General features: G+C 46.5%; 1 protein-coding gene across 1 annotated transcript in view; it reads right to left on the reverse strand.

Annotated features, from left to right (window-relative positions):
- dnah5 (dynein, axonemal, heavy chain 5) overlaps positions 1-12,419 on the reverse strand; it is a 457,249-nt gene that overhangs the window by 284,143 nt on the left and 160,687 nt on the right. The window contains 3 exon segments of the mRNA XM_070880791.1: positions 3,237-3,299; positions 3,637-3,855; positions 7,181-7,416. Of these exon segments, the coding sequence (XP_070736892.1) occupies positions 3,237-3,299; positions 3,637-3,855; positions 7,181-7,416 (518 nt within the window).

The raw sequence follows: 12,419 nt of genomic DNA on the forward strand, positions 1-12,419 counted from the left end.
ATCTAACGAACTGGCCTCAACAACTTTCTGCGGTAGAGAATTCCACAGGTTAACCACCCTCTGAGTGAAGAAGTTTCTCCTCGTCTCGGTCCTAAATGGCTTACCTCTTATTCTTAGACTGTGACCCCCTGGTTCGAGAACTCCCCAGCAATATAGAAACATAGAAAATAGGTGCAGGAGTAGGCCATTCGGCCCTTCGAGCCTGCACCGCCACTCAATAAGATCATGGCTGATCATTCCTTCAGTACCCCTTTCCTGCTTTCTCGCCATACCCCTTGATCCCCTTAACCATAAGGGCCATATCTAACTCTCTCTTGAATATAGCCAATGAACTGGCATCAACAACTCTCTGCGGCAGGGAATTCCACAGGTTAACAACTCTCTGAGTGAAGAAGTTTCTCCTCATATCAGTCCTAAACTGACTGCCCCTTATCCTAAGACTGTGTCCCCTGTTTCTGGACTTCCCCAACATCGGGAACATTCTTCCTGCATCTAGCCTGTCTAGTCCAGTCAGAATCTTATATGTTTCTATGAGATCCCCTCTCATCCTTCTAAACTCCAGTGAATAAAGACCCAGTTGATCCAGTCTCTCCTCATATGACAGCCCAGCCATCCCTGGAATCAGTCTGGTGAACCTTCGCTACACTCCCTCAATAGCAAGAACGTCCTTCCTCAGATTAGGAGACCAAAACTGAACACAATATTCCAGGTGGGGCCTCACCAAGGCCCTGTACAACTGCAGCAAGACTTCCCTGCTCCTACACTCAAATCCCCTTACTATGAAGGCCAACATACCATTTGCCTTCTTCACCGCCTGCTGTACCTGCATGCCAACTTTCAATGACTGATGAACCATGACACCCAGGTCTCGTTGCACCTCCCCTTTTCCTATCTTCCGCCATTCAGATAATATTCTGCCTTCGTGTTTTTGCCCCTGAAGTGGATAACCTCACATTTATCCACATCATACTGCTTCTGCCATGTATTTGCCCACTTGCCTAACCTGTCCAAGTAACCCTGCAGCCTCTTAGTGTCCTCCTCACAGATCACACCGCCACCAAGTTTAGTGTCATCTGCAAACTTGGAGATATTACACTCAATTCCATCATCTAAATCATTAATATATATTGTAAAGAGCTGGGGTCCCAGCACTGAGCCCTGCGGCACTCCACTAGTCACTGCCTGCCATTCTGAAAAGAACCCGTTAATCCCGACTCTCTGCTTCCTGCCTGCCAACCAGTTCTCTATCCACGTCAGTACATTACCCCAATACCATGTGCTTTAATTTTGCACACTAATCTCTTGTGTGGGACCAGTGCATTTGGAAAATGGTGACATGATAGGTCCAAGTCAGCATGGATTTGTGAAAGGGAAATCATGCTTGACAAATCTTCTGGAATTTTTCCAGTAAAGTGGACAAAGGAGAACCAGTTGATGTGGTATATTTGGACTTTCAGAAGGCTTTCGACAAGGTCCCACACAAGAGATTAATGTGCAAAGTTAAAGCTCATAGGATTGGGGGTAGTGTGCTGACGTGGATTGAGAACTGGTTGTCAGACAGGAAGCAAAGAGTAGGAGTAAATGGGTACTTTTCAGAATGGCAGGCAGTGACTAGTGGGGTACCGCAAGGTTCTGTGCTGGGGCCCCAGCTGTTTACATTGTACATTAATGATTTAGACGAGGGGATTAAATGTGGTATCTCCAAATTTGCGGGTGGCAGTGTGAGCTGCGAGGAGGATGCTATGAGGCTGCAGAGTGACTTGGATAGGTTAGGTGAGTGGGCAAATGAATGGCAGATGAAGTATAATGTGGATAAATGTGAGGTTATCCACTTTGGTGGTAAAAACAGAGAGACAGACTATTATCTGAATGGTGACAGATTAGGAAAAGGGAAGGTGCAACGAGACCTGGGTGTCATGGTACATCAGTCATTGAAGGTTGGCATGCAGGTACAGCAGGCGGTTAAGAAAGCATGTTGGCCTTCATAGCGAGGGGATTTGAGTACAGGGGCAGGGAGGTGTTGCTACAGTTGTACAGGGCCTTGGTGAGGCCACACCTGGAGTATTGTGTACAGTTTTGGTCTCCTAACTTGAGGAAGGACATTCTTGTTATTGAGGGAGTGCAGCGAAGATTCACCAGACTGATTCCCGGGATGGTGGGACTGACCTATCAAGAAAGACTGGATCAACTGGGCTTGTATTCACTGGAGTTCAGAAGAATGAGAGGGGACCTCATAGAAACGTTTAAAATTCTGACGGGTTTAGACAGGTTAGATGCAGGAAGAATGTTCGCAATGTTGGGGAAGTCCAGAACCAGGGGTCACAGTCTAAGGATAAGGGGTAAGCCATTTAGGACCGAGATGAGGAGAAACTTCTTCACCCAGAGAGTGGTGAACCTGTGGAATTCTCTACCACAGAAAGTAGTTGAGGCCAATTCAATAAATATATTCAAAAGGGAGTTAGATGAAGTCCTTACTACTCGGGGGATCAAGGGGTATGGCGAGAAAGCAGGAAGGGGTACTGAAGTTTCATGTTCAGTCATGAACTCATTGAATGGCGGTGCAGGCTAGAAGGGCTGAATGGCCTGCTCCTGCACCTATTTTCTATGTTTCTATGTTTCTTGTCAAAAGCCTTTTGAAAATCCAAATACACCACATCCACTGGTTCTCCCTTGAGCACATAGCATAACAGAAGGATAATAGGTGCTAGGTAGCGCCACATTTTTACAAATTTCCTTCCCTCCTTCTGGAGAAACATGGGAAAAAAGTTACATCCTCAAAAAATTCTAGGAGATTTGCCAAGCAGTTCGGTGGGGGGCGCTGAGGGATCGCCGCACACGATGTTGTCATCATCGGTTACGCAGCAGCCCAGAGTGCTAATCGCGTGGCGTCGCAAACTCCCACCAATTTCCTGGAAGGGATAGCGGCCCCCACCTTCTGGGGCGAAAAGCCCCCCCGGAGGCGCTAATGGGGCTTTGCAAAAGGGCAATTTCTTGCCCATGTTTCTCCAGAAGGAGGGAAGGAAATTTGTAAAAATGTGACACTACCTAGCACCTATTATCCTTTTGTTATGCTATGTGCTCAATTTTCAGTATAGTAATTACAGGACTGATCCAGCAACTCAGAAATTTGAGAGTTTAAAACACACCATAGTGACTTATGAAATTGAATTCCATAAAATCTAGGAATCTATGAGCTATACGTAGAAAAACTATGCCTATAACAGGTGGGAACATACCTGAAAATTTATGAGCCTATCACTGGCATCCTGTGGTGCTAAGCCGATTACCATTGGTCCTTCCTATAGTAAAGTAAATAAAAACAAAACTTACTAAAGATCCAATTTTTCACTGTAGAACAATTAAGTATTCACAAAATGTTGGAATAGTAGGGTTTCAGAACACCTATTATCAACCAGTGATTATTATATAACATTTGTACATTTTGAGCTGTTGCCAGAGAATATTATCCATATTTCTGACAATTTAAAAACCTTAACAGGGCTTAAAAGTTAATGGTTTTCAAAGTAGGTTACTTGGAAAGTAGAACTAAAATGAATTTTAAATAAAGCATATTCATATTTCAGTCAGCAAAACATAGATGTTGATTCACTCGCACTAATTTTTGTTTCGGCGTACCTTTTCATAGTCTACATAAAGCTCATGACAATCTTCGATGAACGTCTGCACATTGCTGATCAGTTCTCCTCTGAAATTTGGCTGCAAGGCAACTAGTTCATTCTGAATCTCACTTGCACGCACCAACAGTTTTTCCCAAGTGTAACGAAGAGTGTCCACCTTTTCTATCTCTTCCTTGGCCACAAGCGATCCATATTTGTTTAACATCGCATAGGATTCCTATCAAAATGGCAAAAGTAACTTGCATGATACAGTTCAATTTAATCATCATCATAGGCAGTCCCTCGGAATTGAGGAAGACTTGCTTCCACTCTTAGTATGAGTTCTTAGGTGGCTGTACAGTACAATACGAGAACCACAGTCTCTGTCACAGGTGGGACAAACAGTTGTCAAGGGAAGGGGTGGGTGGGACTGGTTTGCCGCACGCTCTTTCCACTGCCTGTGCTTGATTTCTGCATGCTCTCAATGACGAGACTCGAGGTGCTCAGCGCCCTCCCGGATGCACTTCCTCCACTTAGGGCGGTCTTTGGCCAGGGACTCCCAGGTGTCAGTGGGGATGTTGCACTTTATCAGGGAGGCTTTGAGGGTGTACTTGTAACATTTCTGCTGCCCTTTTTTGGCTCGTTTGCCATGAAGGAGTTCCGAGTAGAGCGCTCAATTTAATAGACTGGCTGTAGCTAGCCACAGGACATGAAAAAAATGAAAATAGTGGCCTAAAAATTGCGGTCAGGGACTTCCTGTGGGCGGACGCCTTCGACCAAAATTTTTTTAATGAAAGTACCTGGTGGTCTCGGAGGAACGTATACTTGCGGCCCAAGGCCTAGATGCACAGCCCAGCTTATGGGCTCACGCATTTTAGGAACATAAGCGCAACCTGGGATCATGTGGGCCTGGACCACCAATGAAAATAGAGTATATGTTGCACGAGCTCCCATTACTATCAAAGTGAATACCCATAAAAATACAGAAACACACCACAATAAATTAAAATAACACCTCACATATTTAAAATTAATTGAAATTGAATCTGATTAAATGTTTTCGACAAAAATTTATTTTTTTAAAATTATGTTTTAATAGGGGTAAACCCTACCTTAATGGACAGGGTTTTTAATGTAAAAATTAGTGATAAAATGTAATTTTTCTATCTTTTAAAACTCTTACACTGGTAAAAGTCAGTTATATGCCTGCTTTTACCAGGCATAAGAGTTTAAAGGACATTCGCTGAGCAGGAGTTGGGCAAATAGCTCAAATCTCTGCACATGAATGTCCTTCTCCCAGGGATGCGTTCGATCAGTCATCGCATGCCAAGAACCGGCACTTACGAGGCCTCTTCGGGTGCCTGTGCACATCGTACACATCCGGAGAGGCTGCAATTTACGGCCCATTAATACACAAAAACTCCAACGGCAAAAATTGAATGTGAGAGATCATTAATAATCTCTGTGCTACGCACAGAACTGCACTGCCAATCATGTTCAGCAGACCACGGTCACATTGCTCACATGCATCAGGTCAGTGTTTTCTAAATGAAAAAGAATTATGATAACAGTCTGCTCTTTTCAAATGGTTAAAAATCAACAAAGCAGCCTATAGTACTGCAAGGTTTAAACAAAACTGCAAAAAAAAAGGGAGTTAAAATATGCTTTTCACGAGCCATTGAAGTAAATTAAAAACTTCCTCTTAAGGGCCCAAATTTGGCCAGGAGTTGCTCCGTTTTTTTTTGGAGCAACTTGATTTTTTTGGGGTATCTTAAAAATCGCAATTCTGCACATTTAATTTGCGCCAGTGTAAGTGAGTTAGTTTGGATTTTTTTTAAGTTTAGTTTTTTTTTCCAAAAGGGGCGTTACCAGCCACCTATGCTTGTTTTGGCCATTTAAGTTAGTTTGGACAGCTAATAGTTGCTCCAAATTAACTTAGGCCAGCGTATGTGGCCACTTGTGGTCCACACAGAAAACCCTTGCGGAGAGTTAAGAAATCAGCGCAGGTAAGTACATTTAAAGCACAATGCACTAAACAAAGCACAAAAATAAGCATTCAATAACAAATAAAAAATACAAGGAAGCTGAGAGGACCTGCACCTCGTACCAAGACTTACAAAGCACTAAACAAAGCACAAAAAGTAATAAGCAATTAATTAACAAATAAAAAGTAGAAGGAATCCTGCACCTAAAGCACCAAGACCAAAGTAATAAGCAATCAATCAATCAATAATAAATAAAAAATAGAAGTCCTACCTTTATGTGAAGGGAAGGCAGCGGGCCGCCGATGAGGGAGCCCATTCGGCCAGGGATAGGGGCGGCGCGCTTCGGACCCCTCCCACACAGCCTGCACAGCACGCAGAGATTCTGGGGGTGAGGAGCTGCTGTACATGCGCACACACTCTAGCACGCATGTGCAGAGGTTCTGGCACTGTTTTCGCACTCCGTCCCCGAATCCAGTTGTCACGCTGCGCCACCATCGAGGCGAGGCTGGGGAGCGGCCAAACTCGAGCTGAAGAATTTTGGCGCCCTTGGAGTTCTACAAAAGCGGCGCACCTCTAGTGAGTGTGCCAGAAATCTGTACTGGACAAATTTGGGCTCATAATTTCTTACATTTCCTCCAATGCCATCCTGAACCAGCAGCATTACATTGCATTTTTGCAGCATAGTACCGATTTCAATTGCACAATATAAAGTTTTCCAAAAGGGGAAAACATCATTGATGCAACACATTTACGGCTTGTTGTTTGGCTACAAGGGCAGTTTTTGACTCCTCTCTGCTCCATTTTTCGCCCCGGAGCGACAGCAATAAGTCTCCAGCGCCCCGCAGCGATCCTCGGGTCCAGTTTAGCGGTGGCGCTGAGCAGCACCGCCCGGAAGAGCTGCGCCCGGTGTGCAACGCCCCTGGTTGCAACAGCGCGCGAGTTTGAACTTGATCTGACCTGTACGCCGCCAAGTGTGCCTCGCACTGACCATCTGGGAAATCAGGATGGTCCAAAACGATGCTATCGGCGGAGAGGTAGGAGAGACTCTTAAGGTAAGTGTGATTGTTTTTTCTTCTAATTTTTATTTCCAGTTGTGTTGTGGTGGCGTGAGCAATGTTTTGGGAATGTTTTTCTGCGGGGGGGGGGGGAGGTGTTGGTTGTTTTTATTTAGGGTTTTTAGGGATCCCCCCCCACCCACCGAGCCATGCGTCTCTCGCCATGCTCCCGGGCCAGCTCTTTAGCTCGGGTGTTTCCCATCCTAGCACCCAAGAGAGGTGTACAACGCCTCCCTTAGCGCTGTGCCCCCTAATGCAGGGCCCTGCTGCCCAAATCTACTTACTCAGACGCAAACTGTTCCCGGGGGCAAACTGTACTGCCCCGCTGCCATTATCGCCCCAAAAACATCAAAGCCAAAAATCCAGCACCAATTTTCAGCTGATATTAATAAAAAATCTTTCAGTTTGTTGCATACTCCTGAACATCTATTATTCACTAGTAACATCTTTTATATATTGCTTTTCTTGTTTGAGCAATCAGGTGAAGGGAATCAAGCAGTTCCAAACTGAAACAAAAGTTTACCTCAATGGGTCCCACGTGGAAGTCTATGGCAATTTGCTGTTCTCGTATTTCTTTGAGTGCAGCCATGGCTATTCTAATATCATCCAAGTCCTTGATAGGTCGATTCAGTTTTTTGCTGACTTCCTCTATGAATGTAAAAATGTTCTCCATCTCTGTCCGATATTTTTGATTGCAATGTCGACCCAAATCGGTCATCCAAGCTTTGGTTTCTGAAGTTAATGCCATTTTGAGATCAGCTGAAAATGCAACAACGTTTTAATGTTCTGCTCATATGACTGTACTACTTTATTGGCCTTAGATGAATTGGAAAAACTTGCTAATCAATTAAATGCCAGTGCCTTTCCTATATTTCTGACTGATAAGTCAGACTTGGATTTAGATTTTCTTTCACGGAAACTGAAACTTGCATCAAAGTCTGAATCTGAACCCTGCAAAAAAAAAACAAGTCAAAGTGACAATGGTTGTTGCCTGTGTTCCTTAACTTAGATTAATTTGTTCTATGATGTAAGAATTAGGAACACGAGTCAGCCATATGGCTCCTTGAGCCTGCTCCGCCATTCAATAAGATCATGGCTGATCTTCGACCTCAACTCCATTTTCCCGCCCGATCTCCATATCCCTCGATTCCCCTAAAGTCAAAAAAAATCCAACTATCTCAGCCTTGAATATACTCAACGATTCATCACCTACAGCCCCTTGGGGTACAGACTTCCACAGATTCACAACCCTCTGAGTGAAGAATTCCTCCTCATCTCAGTCTTAAATGGCTGACACCTTATCATGAGACTATGCCCCCTAGGTCCAGATTCTCCAGCCAAGGGAAACAACCTCTCAGCATTTACCCTGTCAACCCCCCTCAGAATCTCATGTTTCAATGAGATCACCTCTCAATTTTCTAAAATAAAGAGAATATAGACCCAATCTCTCCTCATAGGACAATCCTCATATCCCAGGGATCAATCTAGTGAACCTTCATTGCACTGCCTCTTGGACAGACTCCTGCAAATCTATTTGGTGTGCCTATCCTGCAGTGACCACGCTCGATCATCTCTGATGGACAGGCCAAATTGTTGGCATGCCCGATACTAGACTCGCACAACAAATGTTCTACTCAGAGCTCCGACATGGCAAGCAAGTCCCAGGTGGGCAGAGGAAACACTTCAAGGACACCCTCAAAGCCTCCTTGAAAAAGTGTAATATCCCCACTGACACCTGGAAATCCCTGGGCCAAGACCGCTCAAACTGGAGGAGAAGCAGCCGGGAAGGCACCGAACACCTTGAATCTCTTCGTCGGGAACACCCGAAAGCCAAGCACAAACAGTGGAAGGAGCGCATGGCAACCAAAGCACTTCACCCACCCGTCCCTTCAAACGCCATCTGCCCCACCTGTGACAGAGATTGTAGATCCCGCATTGCTCTTGTTATATGTGCAGACTATAGATATACTCTCTATGTAGTCACTGTATAGTTGCATAAGATGGAAATTTGTTACCTGATGTACTGTGTATATACTATGTTGGCACCACTAGAGGGTGCAATTGGTGGAGACCGGGGTTTCCTGCCCCTGCGGCAGAGGCTGTCCACCAGAGGGCACTGTGGTGGGAGACCTGAAGTTCACCTGCATAGGTGTGAAGGGCCCAGTATAAAAGGCTGCTCACCATGCTTGTGCCTCACTCTGGAGTTACGAATAAAGGACCAAGGTCACTACAGTTTGAGTACAACACATTGCCTCGTGGAGTCATTCATAAGTGCATTACAGACATAATAACTGGCGACGAGAATACAGACTTTCACGTGATTATGGCTACCGTTGGCACAATAAAAGACTTCGCAGAGGGTGATTATTGGGATGCCATCACAGAAAGGCTCGAGCAGTATTTTGTGGCAAACGACCTGGCAGGGGAGACGGGCACATTGGCAGAGAAGCGCAAAGCTATACTGCTGACCAGTTGTGGGCCCGAGGTCTACCGCCTTGTCAGGGACTTGTCCTTGACCTTCGTGGGTGCCAGCAAGACATACGATGAGCTGACTGAAATAATTCGCGACCAACTAAAACCAAAACAGAGCATCCTCACGGCCAGGCACAGATTCTACACTCACCGCAGACCTGAGGGCCAGCAGATTGCAAAATATGCTGCCGACCTCAGGAGACTTGAGGCGCCGTGTGATTTCAGCATGCACCTCAACGAAGCATTGCAAGACATCTTCGTTATGGGAATTGACCACGAGGGCCTCCCTCACAAGCTATTATCTGCCGACACCATAGTCAACCTGCAGAAGGCCATCAGCATCAGTCAGGCGTTCATGACCTCGACCTGCAGCACCAAGCAAATTATTCATCCTGTGGATTCAAACTCGGCAAGTACTGTACACAGAATGGTGCCTTTCACAGAATGTGGCTCTGCCCAGGGCAGAGAGCACAGACCTCAGGGTTCCAGAACTCAGAGTCTGCCGAGGGGTGCTAATCGAGTAGCACCATGCTGGCGTTGTGGAGGAAACCATAAGGCTCACCAGTGTCAGTTTGCTGAATACGTATGCAAAGCCTGTAGCACGAAGGACCACCTCCAGCGTATGTGTAAAAGAAATACGACTCACCGTCTAGCAGAGGAGTCGGTAGATGACTTTGAATCCACGGGGAGTATGATGATTTGGCCAGAGAGGCAGCTCAGCCCCAAGAGGAAGTGTATGTAGTGTATACCTGCACCACCGATTGTCCTCCAGTGAAGATGGAAGTCAAGATAAACGGCGTTCCAGTCTTCATGGAAGTGGACATAGGAGCGAGCCAGTCAGTGATGAGCCAGGATGCCATTGAGAGGCTATGGAATGAAAAACGACCCGAGCTGGTTCCAGTACAGGAAAAGTTGCGCACCTACACCAAGGAGCTGATCCCAGTCCTTGGTAGTGCAGATGTAAGTGTAATCCATAATGGCATGGTACACAAGTTACCTCTGTGGATTGTTGCAGGTGATGGTCCAACACTACTCAGAAGAAGGTGGATGGGGAAGATCCAGTGGAAATGGGAAGACCTCTTCACTCCAGCAATCGATGTCCCCCATGCTCAGAGGCAGAGCAAAACCTCACCTTCGCTTGGGCCTGGCACCAGAGAACAGACCAGCGCAGCACCTGAGGCACAGACCGTTCATCACGACTGCGTGGCAATGATCCGACCGGAATGACCTAAAAGTACCTTCCCGGCTCCAGTGGCAGGACTCCTTGGGAGGAAGATCGAATTCACAGGCACTCTTTCAGCTTTTGTGGCAGAATCGCGGGAGAGAAGGATCAAGGCAGTCGACCTCGAGGACAGAGGCAAGATGGCGTCCCTGCTGCAGCGAGGTGCAGCATGGCTGGAATAAAAGATGGCCACAGCCAGACCAGAAGATGCAATGCTGAGGGACCAACACGTGGTGTCTAACAAAGGATTTGATTGGGCTAATGCCAGCAGGGTTCTCTTTAAGGAGACCTGCAACCAACTGAAGAGACATTGTATGCATGGCAATCAATGTAACGAACCAATTAAGATTGTGAACAAAATGTTGTTGTGAGATGTCGGTACTATTCCTAATGTAAAGAACAAAATGTTGTTGTGAGATGTCGGGAATAGAGTGTCTCCAAAAGTAGCAAGCGAGCAAATTCGGGAGGGTAAAGGCGCTGATCCTGATGCCCTGCCCCAGGTGTCCCCACAAGTTATAGGCCAGCGACCTCAGGAGGGTGAAGGCACTGATCCTGACACCCTGCCCCAGGTCTATCCCACGCTGCAGGCACCCGATGGCACTGCACCAAAATGCGCAGTCGGCCGCCGTTGCCCACCACCCGGGTGGAGACGGTGCAGCCCCCAGACCCAGTCGCTACCTCAGCCATGTCCAGGAACAAAAGGTCAGAACCAACGAGTTCCCCAAACGGGACCTGGAACAGCCAGGTTCCCAACACCGTTAGAGAGCAGGCAGAAGATTCTGCAGCCCTCAAAGGAGGGCAGGGAGGCCACACACATCTGTGGCTCTGCCCACCACTAGGCAATAGCAAAGGCCCCGAGAGCTGGCTAGGTGAGTGAACCAAGCCCACCCCATTAGCAGGGGGTGAAGCGCCACTATCAGACGACTAGGACCCCGCCTGGTTGCTCTGGAACCTGTGTCCTCGCATACCTGTACTGCTACCTCAGTACTTACCGTGACTGAACCATGAATGCAATCTACCCAATCCTGGCGCACGACCGTAAAACGTAACGAATGTAAGTCACTGAACCCAGGTGTCACGATACAAACTGTAACTTCCTTTCTTTGTAATTGCACTGTGTCTGATCCTGTATGTTAATGTAACGTGTCTGCTGCATGATCTCGCTGTGGTGGGGGTGGGGGGGGAGGAGGAGAATGGATGTATGTAGCCATGGACACACACATGGATTACACTCAGAACCCACTGGAACCTCCACTGCATCATCGAACCATCCAAACTGGTAACCACTACCCAATGTTGTGGCAAAAGGACTTGGGGGTTAACAGGGAGAGAGCCAAGACAAAGCACAGCCAAGGTGCAAGGGCTATTGGCACTTAAGTCTTGGGAGAGCTAAGTCAGAGCACATAGTGCAAAGATAGTCAGCACAAAAGACTTGGGAGAGAGTGATATTATATATGCAGACTATAGATATACTCTCTGTGTAGTCACTGTATAGTTGCATAAGATGGAGACTTGTTACCTGATGTACTATCAATAAGGTTTACACTGTTTATATACTATGCTGGCACCACCAGAGGGTGCAACTGGTGGAGACCGGGGGTGCCCTGCGCCTGTGGCAGAGGCTGTCCACCAAAGGGCACTGTGGTGGGAAACCTGAAGGTCACCTGCATCGGTGTGCAGGCCCCAGTATAAAAGGCTGCTCACCATGCTTGTGTCTCATTCTGGAGTTACAAATAAAGGACCAAAGTCACTACAGTTTGAGTACAACACATTGCCTCATGGAGTCATTCATAAGTGCATTACAGACATAATAGCTCTCATCAATCACCTGAGAACTCATATTAGTGTGGAACCAATTCATCCTCAACTCCGAGGGACTGCCTAAGAAGAAGACGACAAGTATATCCTTGCTCAGATAAGGTGATCAAAACTATGCACAATACTCCAGGTGTGGTCTGACCAAGGCCCTGTACAATTGTAGCAAGACTTCCTTACTCTTGTACTCCAACCCCCTTGCAATAAAGGCCAACATGCCATTTGCCTTCCTAATTGTTTGTGTGTTAACTCT

Source organism: Pristiophorus japonicus, chromosome 5 (assembly GCF_044704955.1).
Source record: "Pristiophorus japonicus isolate sPriJap1 chromosome 5, sPriJap1.hap1, whole genome shotgun sequence".
Taxonomy (NCBI): Eukaryota; Metazoa; Chordata; class Chondrichthyes; family Pristiophoridae; genus Pristiophorus; species Pristiophorus japonicus.